This window comes from Megalops cyprinoides, chromosome 14, assembly GCF_013368585.1.
Source record: "Megalops cyprinoides isolate fMegCyp1 chromosome 14, fMegCyp1.pri, whole genome shotgun sequence".
NCBI classification, from domain to species: Eukaryota; Metazoa; Chordata; class Actinopteri; order Elopiformes; family Megalopidae; genus Megalops; species Megalops cyprinoides.
In genome coordinates this window covers 19386242-19400122 of record NC_050596.1, presented here as the reverse complement: position 1 = coordinate 19400122, position 13881 = coordinate 19386242, and the positions used below count along the sequence as shown (strand labels likewise).

General features: G+C 48.7%; 1 protein-coding gene across 2 annotated transcripts in view; it reads right to left on the bottom strand.

Moving 5' to 3' along the window:
* LOC118788856 (histone deacetylase 4-like) overlaps positions 1-13881 on the bottom strand; it is a 72913-nt gene that overhangs the window by 33813 nt on the left and 25219 nt on the right. The window contains exons 1-4 of one of the 2 annotated variants that reach the window (XM_036545008.1): positions 7197-7289; positions 4148-4395; positions 1631-1781; positions 728-842 (exon numbers count right to left, since the gene is read on the bottom strand). In XM_036545008.1, the coding sequence (XP_036400901.1) occupies positions 728-842; positions 1631-1781; positions 4148-4381 (500 nt within the window). In that variant the 5' untranslated portion in view covers positions 4382-4395; positions 7197-7289. Of the gene's footprint in view, positions 1-727; positions 843-1630; positions 1782-4147; positions 4396-7196; positions 7290-13881 lie in introns of those variants that run through there. The other variant, XM_036545007.1, reaches the window with a different exon arrangement.

The window sequence follows — 13881 nt, the reverse complement described above, 5'->3', positions numbered from 1 at the left end:
GGGAATAATTATCTCCCTTTCCCCGATCTCTCCACATGAAAGGGCGCAGCGGAGCGCAGGAGCGACGGAGGGAGGGCGGGTGGGAGGAGGGGAAGAGAGGAGCACATCAACACGTTAATATTCATCATCGGCACTTGAAAGCGGTCCTTTGTTTTTTTTTATCACCGGGAGACGGGGGAAGTTCGGGGTTCGCAGGGTGAATACGTAATAAGGCAGACTGCGCTCAGTTCCTGACAGATCCTCATTCATAAAGAGGCCTCCAGAACTCATTCATGCATCTGCCGCGCGGGAAAAAAAAAAGAGGGTCTGTTAGGTGACATCTCTTCAAATATTAAAAAGCAGAAGACAAAAAACGTCTTATTCCTTTTTCTTTTTTCACCTCGGCACAATAGATTCCAGCACTGCTTCAGGGAGCGGAAAGGTGCCAGTCATGAAAGAAATGAAGATCAGAAGAATGAGGGGAAACGTGCTTCATATTTGGTCTTTGTATGTGTTCAACAAAGAGAAGGTTAGGTCACAACCAACCCGTCTCAAACCGAGGAAGAACTCCATTACTTTTGATCGTGGACACTTCGGCAGGCTCACCCATATTACAAAACAAAGGGGTTTAAAAAGAAATTAATATAGTTTGGACCTCACTGGGTATTTGTACGCACTAGCTCCTACCTAGTGCACACAACGCAATGTAACGCCAGTAATGTAATTAAAAAGCAATGTAATGCAATACCAGAGGCGAGGGTCGCTAGGCAAGCAGTGGTTGAGGTTTCTCTGAGCCAGGGCCTTCTTCTTATTCAGCACAAACTCCTGGAGCCTCATCTTCACCTCCGTGCTGGCGACCGCACCTGGGCAGAAAGAGACCGCAGTCAGAGAGAGAAGACACCCAGCACTGCCACAGCCTATTGCATGACTCCACTTCCTGTTACGGGGTTTTCTCTGGAAGAGAAGGCATTTGTCTGGACAATTTCCCAGCTAGCCTGGTTAGGAGCAGCAACTTGGCATCCAAAAACCCATTCTTCCAAGGTAAATATTCACTTCATTCTTGTCATTTTGCACTTCAGATAATCAGCAAATAATCTCAAGCTCTCATTTGATGACAATGACCGTAATGTAAACCATGATCTGGAAAAAAACATCCGGAGCAGCCATGATTACATTACATTGCATCATTGTCATTTCGCAGACACTCTTGTCCAGAGCAACTTACAATGTTACAATTTTATCCATTTACAGAACTGGACATTTACTCAGGCAATTGTGGGTTAAGAATCTTGTCAAACAGTCCTACCACAGTGCCTGTTCAGAGTATTGAGCCAGCAACCTTTTTCGGTTATGTGGCCTTCTCACTACACCACACTGATGAACTGGTACACTTGAATTCTACTGTTGACTTGAATGATTACCATTTCTTGTCAATGGACTGTCTGAAGGAGTGGAAATTGTTAATTCTGTTTTTTACTGAGCATCGTTACACCCCAGTGGAGAAATCCACACACTGCGCAGCGGTTTGAACACAAGCATTGAAACGCTTCAGGTGACGGCTTTATTACAATGATGTATCAGCGATCTGGGAGGCAGATCACTCTGAGGTAAACGGACACTGCGACCTCAGGGGACGGACGTGGGCACTCACTCTCCTGGCCGCGCTCCTTGTTCTTGAGCAGCTCCAGCTTGCGCTCGCGGTGCTGCTTCTCCAGCTCCTGCTCCAGCCGCTGCTTCTCCATCTTGCGCTGGTGCTCCAGCAGCTCCTGCTGGTGCTTCAGAGCCAGCAGCTCCTGCTGGTGCTGCAGCGGAGGGCGAGAGGGAGCGAGAGGGTAGCACATTAAGAGGGCGAGGGAGAGGGAGATTAACAGGGCGACAGGTGGGAGATTAAGAAGGTGAGTGAGCGATGGGGCGAGAGGGTCACAGAGTGAGAGGGTAGGAGGTTAAGAGGGTGATAGGGTGAGCGAGTGAGGGCTCTCCTCACAGCCAGCAGCTTCTGCTGATGCTGCAGCGGAGGGCGAGAGGGTGAGAGGGTAGCACATTAAGAAGGTGAGAGGGAGGGAGATTAGCAGGGCGACAGGTAGGAGATTAAAAGGGCGAGAGGGCGATAGGGTCAGAGGGTCATAGAGTGAGAAGGTAGGAGATTAAGAAGGTGACAGGGTGAGAGAGTGAGGGCTCTCCTCACAGCCAGCAGCTTCTGCTGATGCTGCAGCTGAGGGCGGGAGGGTGAGAGGGTAGAACATTAAGAGGGCGACAGGTAGGAGATTAAGAGGGTGAGAGGGCGATAGGGTGAGAGGGTCAGGGCAATAAGGTAAGAGAGTGAGAGCTAGAGAGGGTGATGATGAGGGAAGCCAAAATGGCCATTCACTGTCTCTTACTGGAAGTACTACGAAGTCACAAAAATCTGAAACACCCCACACCTTACAGCAATGAACAGTTATACTTGGAACATTTTGACATTGGTTTGCATTAATGTGTCTCAAAAAGACTGGCCATAATAAATGGCCATAATTAGTCAGCCTTGTGCACAGAGGGCATGGCGGTCAATCATTAGTCTGACAACTGTTAAGTGTTGACTTGGATTCTCAGTCTTCATCCTGAAAAGGATGAGGACAGACTTTTTAGCTCGCTCTTCACTATGATATGCGCCAATGAGGGCATGGAGTGAGATCTACTGTGGTGATCAAATTATCACTCCTACATGAACTTTTGCGTATGCTTTCTTCTTAAACTAACACTTCAGACTTGCTAACTTCTGTGTACGTGTTCTGCAGATTACGCCGAAAATGCTAATCAAACGCATCTGCCTTCGACTCTCAGCGGAAACACCCGAGGCTCTGAGCATGGTGTTAATTGGCTGCGTTATGCTCCCAGTGTGTGACACCGACAGGACAGCGCTGAGCTCCTGGCGAACATGAGAAGACAGCTGCGCCTCTCGCCTCACAGCTGGCCCAACACAAGCTCTTGGATACCGCACACCGGCTCAGGGCGAAAACACTGCTGCATAGCACATACACCGCAGCAGCTTCACTCAGTCATGTCAGGCACTCAAACTGCTTGAGTGTTTGAATCTGTCCGTCCCTGCTTCCCTCCCTCTCCCATCCTGTCTGCTAGCTCTCTTCCCCTTTTCCCCCCACTAACCTTCAGCTATGATGCATTTTTCTCCTCATGTGCCCATTCCTGTCACTAATCCTGATGAATTGCTAATTCACGCGTCATTCGGATGTGTAATTCTGAGCTGTGATGCTCAGTGGTCTGAGGGTTGCCTTGGTCTACCCCCCCCCCCCCCTTTACTTTTCTCTCTCTTTCTCACTGTCTCCACTGTCTCACTCTCCATTTTCCTCTTTTCCCCCCACTCTATTTTCCCACTTTCCCTCTCCCTATTTCCCTTTTATCTCTTTATCTTTCTCTCTCTCCCTCCATCAGCCCTAGCCCCTTAGATGTCTCCTAGCCTCTCTATAGTCCAGTTCTGCCCCACATTGCCATTCCAGGCCTAGTTAAACACCTCCCAGCACCAGGTATCACAGCACATCTGTACAACTGCGTATTACAGGCCCTTAATCAGCATTATGGCTCACTATGCTCAGGTAGCCAGATCCCTCAGATCACTGCTCTAGCAGACTGACTGAATGTAGCACCATGGGTCCCAGGGAAACGTTATTTTAACCCTACTGTATACTTGTATATGGATGGGCTGACAACAAAATTTCTTTTGACTCTTTACAAACAGCTGTGTGTGCAATGGAACATGGTTGCTGGATGGTGCTGGAGCAAGTGCAGTATGATTCTTTCTGACCTTAGTAACATTCCCCTGACTGGGATCTGACTGACTTCACTGGATTCACATTAATGGGAATGTTTTGTTTCCTGTCCCATCTCTGGAACAGACACATGCAGACGGTTTAAAGAAACGATTTCTGTGCTCTCTAAGCAGACAGGAGGTAAGCTGTCCCTCAAACCCTGTCGCAAACATGGACGTTACGGGGCACTTCACCCTCAAAGGCCAAAGATGAGGACACTGAACACGGCAGGACAGAGAACAGTAGGAGGGGAGGAAGAAAGAGGGGAAAGACAAAAGGGCAGGTTGGAGAGACGAGGCAGAAGAGGAGAGAGCAGAGAGAAGGGGTGCGGGGTGAGGAGAGGGCAGCCCCGGGGCGACCCGCCCTACCTTGATGTGCTCCTGCAGCTGGGTCTCGTGCTGGCGGGAGAGCTGCTCGTGCTGCCGCTGGAACTCGGCCACCAGCAGCTGCCTCTGGATCTGCTGCTTCTGCTTGAGCGCCAGCAGCTCGTGCCTCAGCTGCTGCTCGCCGGGCTCGCCCGGCTCACCCGGCAGCGCGGCCGTCTGCGGCTCCGTGCGCAGGTCCATGGGGATGGCGGCGGGGGGCACGTGCAGGGGCAGCATCGCGCTCACGTCCACTGCGGGGCGAGAGGACTGCCATCACACAGAGAGAACACCACCGCCGTCCACTACCGAGCGCTGCCAGGGAGTCCTTCACAGTCCTGCTTACCATTAGACCAACAACAATCTGTCATCCAAAGACTGGTACACGTACACTCACGCTGGTACACACACAAATGAAAGACATAAATATGACATAAAACTGCTAATAACCATTAATTCAGCAATTTTGGGGTTTAACACAGAATTATTGCTATTGAAAGAAACTGGGATCCCAGAATCTCCTTCCTATCACAAAGCTATGAGTAACTAGCTTGAAATGTCTGTGACTAGGTCAAGGTCCTGTGAAAATAACTACGTAGAATATGGAACCCACATCCCCACACTCCAAACACACACAAGCACACATATGAACACACACACACTCACGCTGCGGCATCCCACAATGCCTCAGGAGGAGAGGATCAGAGAGTTGAGGTGCAACCTCAGGGCTCAGGGGAGTCCCGGGTATGGGAAACCACTACACCGCTGGGCCTGATGCTTCAGGAAATACCCAGGCTGAGGCCTGCCGCAGGCCTCACCTCCCTGGTGAAAGCATCTCCGCTTCACCTCTGTGCATAAGCACTACCATTTCAAATAATCCCACTACATTACAGTTCAGATAAACCTGCAATGCTTTTCTGAAACCCTTTTGGGAAAACTGCATCAACGAAATCAGCCAGTTATTTCTTTCACCACGGTTGCTTATGTATGTGTGTATCATGCGCCTTTATCTTTGACCTCATCCTGTGTATGTTTCTGTGCGTCATATCAAAGAAAACGTTTAACCGTATCAAACGGAAATCGTGTTTTGAAGGCAGTTATGAATGCCACCAGGTTTACATGTGTTTCCTGCTGAAACAGATGATGTGGACACGACCTAACTGTACATACAGTAACCAGGAAAAAAAAAAACTGACCAGCATTGCTGAGGGGTGGACATGATCTGCCATGCATGTGTATGACCTAGTGGGGACAGTTGAGGTCACTGCCCATACTCATTACATTACATTACATGCATTTAGCAGATGTTCTTATCCAGAGCGACCTCCAGCACAAAAGAATATAAGTGTATACATTCAATTTAAATGAGCAAGTGTGAGACCAGGCTACACTCCCCAGACCAGTGAGTGTGAGCATAACACTATTCGAGCCCTACCACAAGTTAACTTGTGCACTCTGACAGAAGCCAAGTACACTACACAGAAACCAAAACACATCGTAATACCATGCATAAAATACTCATCCCCTGACCTGCTGCCATCTCCTCCCCCCACCCACCACGCCACGCCACTCCGCCTCAAAGGCCACAAGCTGAAGCGCGAAACAGCTCGCCGATGGAGACTTGCGGCGAACAAAAGCTTCTCACAAGTGCAGAGGCTTGTGTTGCGCGAGCATTCTGTGGCTGCCAAGAGAAACCCCTTTTCATGCCATCCTGATAAAGGCCCGAAATCAGCACTGTGACGCACGCAGAGATCACAAAGAGTGCATTGAGATGGAGGGGGCTGACGGCGGCCGAATCCCCCTCCCACAACTCCTGGGGGTGGAAGGACTTCCCTCAGATCCCCTTTGAGCGAACAGCAGCGATCGGGTTATCGTTTTCGCACGTTTGACAACAAGATGAGACATCCCAAAGAAAGGGAGTCCACCCCCTCCACCCTTGCAGCCTAAGACAATTATGCAACATGCGGAAAAAAAAGAAAAAAAAAAAACTGAAAAGAAGAGCGAAAAAAACCTGCCAGGAGTTTCTGTATGTGGGATTTTGGCGTGCGGGCATTTGGCCAGCGTACACACACTGCATGCACGCGGGTACCTGCAGCTCAGCACTTCTGTGGATGTTACACAGGTGTGGCTGGAAGGAGACGGCGACACAGAGACAGTTGCAGCAGTAAGACTATATTCCCTAGCAAGGGCAGCACGGGTCAGAGACAGGGGCAGCAGGAAGACAGGGAGGTGGAGAGCGAAAAGAGACGCGTTAGAAATGAGAAAGGCTGTAATGAGGCAGAGATGAGACAGGACAAGAGCGGAAGAGAAGAGCCAGAGACGAGGCAAAGATGAGAAACAGGTGAGACAGAGGTGAGGGAGAAATGAGAGTACAGGTAGATGAGGTAAATGAGGCAGATATGAGACAGGACAAGAGAGGTACAAGAACAGAACATGAGGCTAAGAGGTGCAAAGTTGAAATACAGTTGGTTAAAGCTCCACATGAATGCGTGCTATACTACTCCAGCATGGTTTTTCTCATCAATGCCCATCTCATACCCAGCCTCTCCTTGCCTCTGTGCCATTCCAGATGTAGAGAGAGCTCTTCTTAGCTTAAGCTCCCTTAGTTTAAATTCACAAATATCTGCCCACAGAACAAAATCTCTGATACTGTAACACACTGCATATACTTGACCTGCATGATCATCTGTAGAGGAGACACTGGTAAACTCTACTTTAAGAGGATCTTGGTACGGTTTTGTCACCCCCCCCCCCCTCAGTATGACTTTGACTGACAGCTCCACAACCTGTGGTTTTTGTCTGTTCAGGCAATTACACAGATTTCACAGCCACACGTGGTTGTGATATTAGCAGACACCTTACCTGCAACTCCTCAGTCAACCAGAAAAAGAACACAAGACTAAACAATGTCGCTGGTCGAAACATTGATCAGGCAACACCATTCCAAACAGCATTTGGAATTTGGAATGTTTCAGCCTGATCAGCTCTTTATAAAAGATGTAAGGCACTTAACTGAGAACAAGCATTAAGAATGCAAGAGGCATTGCCTTCTTACCTTACACCACCTTATCAGTCTGCCATCCCCAGCTATGAACCTACTTGTATCCCACCATGCCCTGCAGTGATTCCACCTCTGAAGTGAAGCATACGGGAGCAGACAGACTGACCCCCTCCAGCCTCAGTGTTGGGATTTAAAATGTCCCCCCAGTGCCCACCCCTCCCAATCCCCCCTTTGATGGCGCCATTCACCGATGACGTCCGCGAAGCCCCTCTGTTCCCTGGCTCCCGCGGGCAGCCTGACAGAGAACGCTTGTTCTTTCTCACAGAGGCAAAAAAAAAACCAAGGGACCGCGGGGACACGCTGTCCACCAGCGCCCGCGTTGGACGCTGGGGACTATCGATCCATCTCCGTGTCCCTGGGGGTGCCGCCGCGGCTGCTAATGAGCGCGTGCGGTAGGAAAACAGCAGGCAGCCCCCGGGGCACGGACCGCGATCGGGTGCTTCAGTCAGCCCTGCGTCATTCTAACGGCCGGAGGAGGCTGGTCTCAACCACCGGCCTGGTGTCAGATCTAACGAGCGCCACAGGGAGAAGAGCTGCGAGGCACATGCTAGAAACAGGCTGCTGTTGACCCCTCCTGTTCACAAGCATTGACCACGTGCACGGGCTGATCACAAACCCTGAAGTAGCGGATGAGTAAGCCTCCACAAGACAGGCAGAACGTGTTATAGTAAAGTCCCCAAAGAGCAGAAGATGACACCACCATTCGCAGAGCACCACACAATGTTTTCTGAGTCGCCATGCAGGTCCTACAGCCCTAGATAAGGAAGTCACCATGGCTTGTCCAGCTGTTTTAAGAACAGACCATGCTCCTCCCTCCCCTATCAAGCCCCACCATTCTGTTCTAGTCTGAAATAGCACATCATTGCTGCTAATGCATACTGCCCTCAGAGAGGAACCCGTGACGAGGTCATCCTTACCTCACTAGCTTTAGGGTGGAGCCTCACTGCAGTAGGATACCAAGCAAAGTCTGGTTCTAATAATGCTTCTGAGCATCTCCACCTCTGAGCACAGGCACACAAACTCACAGAAACAAGAGAGGACGCCTTGGTTTTTACATCAGGACTGTCCACTTTTCAGACGAATCATAGCAGATTTCATGTGAACATGGCACCTTGCACTGAACATTGAAAAAGCGGAAGTAAAACATGTAGGAAAATGAAGCTGAGAGCAGTGACTAAACGTGATGTGTTTATGGTAAACACAGGCGAACACACAGCGACCCCCGTGATGTTACCGCCAGGTGATTACCCAGGCCTCCTCGCACATTACATAATCCCGGTGACGTTACAGCATAGTAAGTGCTGTTATGTAACAACACCTGCCCACTCGCAGTCAGTCACACGCCTTCACTGTACGTCAGGCTAAACACACAAATGCATCCCTCTGTGTCACAGCGCTGCAGTGTTTTACACAGTGCTGGCGATTTACACGTTGCAGATGTCCCACAGTACCTTGGTGTGTTACAACACACTGGTGTGTTACAAGGTCCTTGGATGTAACACTTCCCTGCTGTGTTACAGGGTCCTAGGTTGTAACACTTCCCTGGTGTGTTAGAGAGTCCTTTCGTTACAGACCCTGTTACTGCACCTGCACATTAAGAAAAAGGAGGGGGCGTGTGGTACCTCATCTCTGCACTGCGTTCAGCGGCCTGGCACACTAACGTCAGGTTTACGAGTAAAAGCAGGGAGACGCCATCCAGCCTGAGCCTTCTCAGCCAGCACATTAGTGAGAACCGAGCCTGTGATAACTAGGTCATTAGGTGGCTGTATTTATAACACTGCTTCAGACAGAGCCGACTGCCAGGCCTCTTTATCCCACAGCAGGGGCCGGGATTAGGATTAACACCCTCTGAATCCCTGACACTGATACCGCCCCCCCCCCCCCCCCCCCCCCGAGCCTCGCCTGGGCCAATCAGCCACAGGAGGACAGCGCCACGGCAACGGAGGCCGCTTCCCCGAGGCAGCCTGTCTGACCCCGCCCCTCTCAGCTCTCAGCTCTCAGGTCTGTCTGCCCTCCCTCGCCCTGCCTCATGCAAGGTTCATATTACCTGTGCAAACCCAGAGGGCGGAGCAGGGCATCAGCCATGAGAGACACACGCGTGGCTCTATCTGTCAGACTTATGAAGCAGCATTTAGATATGCAGCCAAACAGAGCACATCACATCTTGAAGGGCAGGCTGGAGGAAGGACCGCTCATCATCCTCACCACGCACATCGTTCTCAAGATAGCAAGCATCTCAGATGCAGCATCTCACTGGTCTGCATGTGGTGTCCTGCTCCACTGAAGGGAGTGCCCAGACAAAAGGGGCACAACTGCCCCCACACATCCCGTATCACACACCCCCAATATCCACACACCACACGAGGCACACACACACACGCGAAAGACGCACACACACCCTGATGTAATTCAATCGCTCTTTCTCTGCCTCCCTCTCTCACCCCTGAGACCTCTCCTCAGAGAGAGGCACAGTGGAGCGGAACGTCCCTGCACAGCCGCCGATCTATCCTGCATGCTAATGCTCAGCTACTGTTCCTTTCTCTGTACACACACACACACACACACACAAACACACACACTGTAACACATACTGTCCGTGCCTATCTCCTTATGCACACATATAAACAAATACATTCATGCACGCACACACACACACACACACACTCACACACGCAGGCATATACACACACACACACACACACGTGTACACGAACACACACACACAAATGCTGCCCATGCTAACACACTTGCTCACACACACAAAAATACACAATAATGCAAAACACACTTCCCTGACACACACTATCACACACACACACAAAAGATTGCAACACACACCCCAGACACGCATGGAGCAGGACTGCCTGACTCCCTCAGTACTGCCTGACACTATCAGCACTGTCAGCTTTAGCACGAGTACACACACAGACAGGTCAGCATTCATCACAACCATACACACACTGCCTGCACTCGCTCCACACACAGAGAGCAAGTGGGACAGAGAGGAGCAGAGAAGCTGGCAACCTTACCCATCAGTAATAGGGCTCTGGCAAGGGAAACCTCTGCAGGGAGCTGGAGACCGCCAGCAGGAAACAGACGTCCAGCTAGTGGTGTGGATCGCTCCCTCTCACTGTCTCCCTCTAACTCTCTCTACCTATGCTTCTTTCTGCCTCTCTCTCTCTACCTATATTTCTGTCTCCTCTCTCCCTATCTCTCTCTCTCTCTCTCTACCTATGCTTCTGTCTCTCTCACTCTTATCCCGTCTTTCTTGCTCCTACTCTCTCTCGCTCTCTTTAACTCTTGTTCCCTCTCATGCTCTCTTCTTCCTCCCTCTCAGCTGATGACATCACAGAGTCTTCTCAAACACAGTGTTTATACACGCTGCAACTCAATTTCCTGGAACACAGTTCACATCCCATCTAGAGAAGATCCAGACTCACTCTCTCAGCTACGCCTCTCTCTCTCTCTCTCTCTCCCTCTCCCTCTCCCTCTCTCTCTCTCTCTCTATCTTTTAATCCCTCTCTCCCCAACTCATTATCACAACACTACAGTGATTACATAGCCAGCGATACGTCCCAGCCGGCACGGGTTGACTTAAAATAGAAAGTGCTTTCTGAAAGATTTACAGATAATCACGTCAGTTTAGCGCCATGACACTCGGAGCAGCCGCCTCTCCGCCTCATCTCGCTTCCGCGTAAAAACTGGCGAATGGAATTCGGTCAACAGGAACCAGTCCGTCTAACCCCCCAGGTTCCTCCTTTGCATCAACAGTCACAGCTAAGGGGAGGGTTGGTGGCTCTCGGTTATCTAGCAGGGAACTGCTTTTCATAATAAATACATTTTTCCCCATGGAGTGCTTTCTTTCCTCCCTTCACCGGGTGTTTCATTTGTTATGAAACGGGATGACTGGTGCTGTCATCCAGGTTTTGACTCAGGTGAATCAAACCTGCGTCCTTCTGCTTTTAAGTCAAGTTCCATGCTTTGCCCTAAATATCTTCCCTTAAACCGATTTCTGTGTTCTCGGATCCCTTCTTTTAATCCTAACAGAGATTAGTTACACTTCACTGCACACGGTGTTGGTCATGCAAATGGACACTAAATCTCGGCACACTGAACACTAATGTAGTCATTCAAACCACATGGGTATGCCTTGTATTCAGCCTAAAGACCTGGGATGACATGTGTTAGCTGGATAAAGGTATAAAAGCCAAGACATAAAACAATATCAGTATGGTTTGAGTATAACATAGACCTTTGCAGCTGCATTGTAATGTGAAATGAAAAATCAGTGAGCTTGCCAGGGGCTGTCTTTGGAAGAAAGCTGTGTTTTAATGGGCAATTTATTCTTATCCACAGTTGTCAGTCTGTGTGGTTCGGTCTAAATAAAGCCCTTTTTTTGTTAGAAATTGGTTGGTATATGCGGCGTCTCTATTTCCAGCCTTGTCACTATTGATCAATTAGCCAATCACTCTGCACGAGCGCTTTCTTTGCTTCAATTACCCCCCTGATTAAATGTGTTTGGGGTGGGAGAAATTCGGGATCATAAGCGGAGCTCATCAGCATTCTTTATTACCGCGCTTGGGGAAATTCAGTTTACACCCATGGCAAGCATTTTCGGAATCATGCACACAAAAGAGCGCATGACAAAAGGATGCACAGACAAGTGCAAAAAAAAAAAAAACAATACGTAACAAAACAACTCGTGACATCCCAATGCAGGGAGTCTGATACGCATCAACTGTGCATAAGAAAAACCACGTTCAAATCTATTTATAGAACACAAACTCAGCAGACAATTGCTTTTACTCATTCAGCTGTCAGGTATAAAAAAAAATACAAAACAATTATGGTGAAAAAATAGCAAGTAATGCAGCACTTTCTTCGTGAGTGTTAGTGCTGTTAAAAACAGAATACAAGTAATAATGAAGAACGCTTCGGCTGGATTCCTTTTATAAAGGCCGCCACAGGTGTGAGGACACACGTGTTCTTTGTACACACGTGCTGTCGTCAGAACACGGGTCATCGACAGCAAACCTCCACTTACCTCATACGGGAAGTATGTGCATTGCTGCATCAGTAAAGCATAAGCCTAGCATGTCCCTCTACAACACCTGCTCCCCCCTTTCAAAAAAATCATATATTGAGAATGTATTTTAGAGATTTTTTTTTTTTATTTCAAACAACATACTGCAAATGCGTAAATTATTGTTTTTGGTATACTGCAATATATTTCTGCTTTGCATTAGGCAAAAATTTTAAAATTATATTTGACAATATATTTTTTAACTTGACAAAGTATTTGTCAGAAAATTACAGTACATGTCATTTTCGTATAGGTCTTCTTCATCTACTGCTGATGGAGTCTACTACAATATAAGAAATAAACACCCTTATCTTAGATCTCTGCCTGCAAAACGTTGACGTCAGCTTTTACCTCAAGCCTATGGCGATGCAACAGATAGGAAAATGTGTTTCGCTTCAAATGCAAAGGGAGAAAAAAAACAATTTGTACAGGAACTGGAGGGAAGTTCTGGTAAGAGTCATTACCTTACGCTTAATCACCTCAGCAAACACAAGTTTCACACAATTCGCTGTGCTGATACACGGCTTTGCAATGACCACAGGGAGAACATGAAAACAGAGGCCTTATGGAGAGTTTTCCAAGGAAGTAATTCTGTTGTAACATTGCGTAATCAGCCTGAAAGGAGGAGTTCCATGGAAGGAAAAGCTTCTTTTTGCATTGTTAAGCTGAGGGCCGTGGACTGTGTCGTTCTTACAGAAAGACTGCAGGGGGGTTTGAAGTGAGGACGGTCAAAAAAGCAGCTCCAGAACTGAAGAGATGAGACTGAACACAGCTGCTCTACAGGAGAAGATGGAGAAGATGCGAGCTTGGTAACAAAGGGACAGGGCCTGTGTCTCCTATGCCACACGTCAGCGTGGCACAGAATGCGCTCCTCTAATTGTCAGGTTTGGTCTGATAAACAGGCAACCAAGAAAGCAAAGAGGAAAAATAAACAGATGAGCTGGCTTCGCCCTGGAGGGCATGCTGACTGACAGCTCCGTCACAGCCAATGGACAGGAGCCTCCAGCGCTACCAACGGAAAGTTTCCTCTTGTCCCCTAGAGAACTACTCCAAATATGCAAATAGTGTTATTCATTATTGATTGGTGCTATGCAGAAAAGAGTGGCAAGCCTCCTTCCCCAGTCCCAGCCACGGAGGTTCTCTGCACTGTCAGATATACAGCACGGTCCTTTAGTCCTAAAGCAGCTATACTAAACAAGGGGGGCAGAGACAGAGGCTCAAGTGATCAATCCCACAGTGCCAACAACACATGGGACAAATGTTCATGAACATCCCTGCATCTACACATCTACACATCTATAGATTAAAATCTGAACAGGGAAGTTCCAGATTCCAATTTAAGAATAAACGTCAGAGCCTGAAAACCCGAATGAAAGATTTTTTTCAAATTTTTCAAAGGAAGACTGGTGAGATCAACTGGGTGAAAGAGTCAGATTCTCCTGTGTGGACGACAACCCATGCGGACTGCCGACATACTGCCTAAATGAAGTTCCCTTAAAGAGGGGGCAGGAGGCAGGGGGTAATTATAACATCCCTACAAAGTCCACGTGGGAGTCTGTTCGTTTATTTGAATGAGCGGCTCTACCGAAACACAGA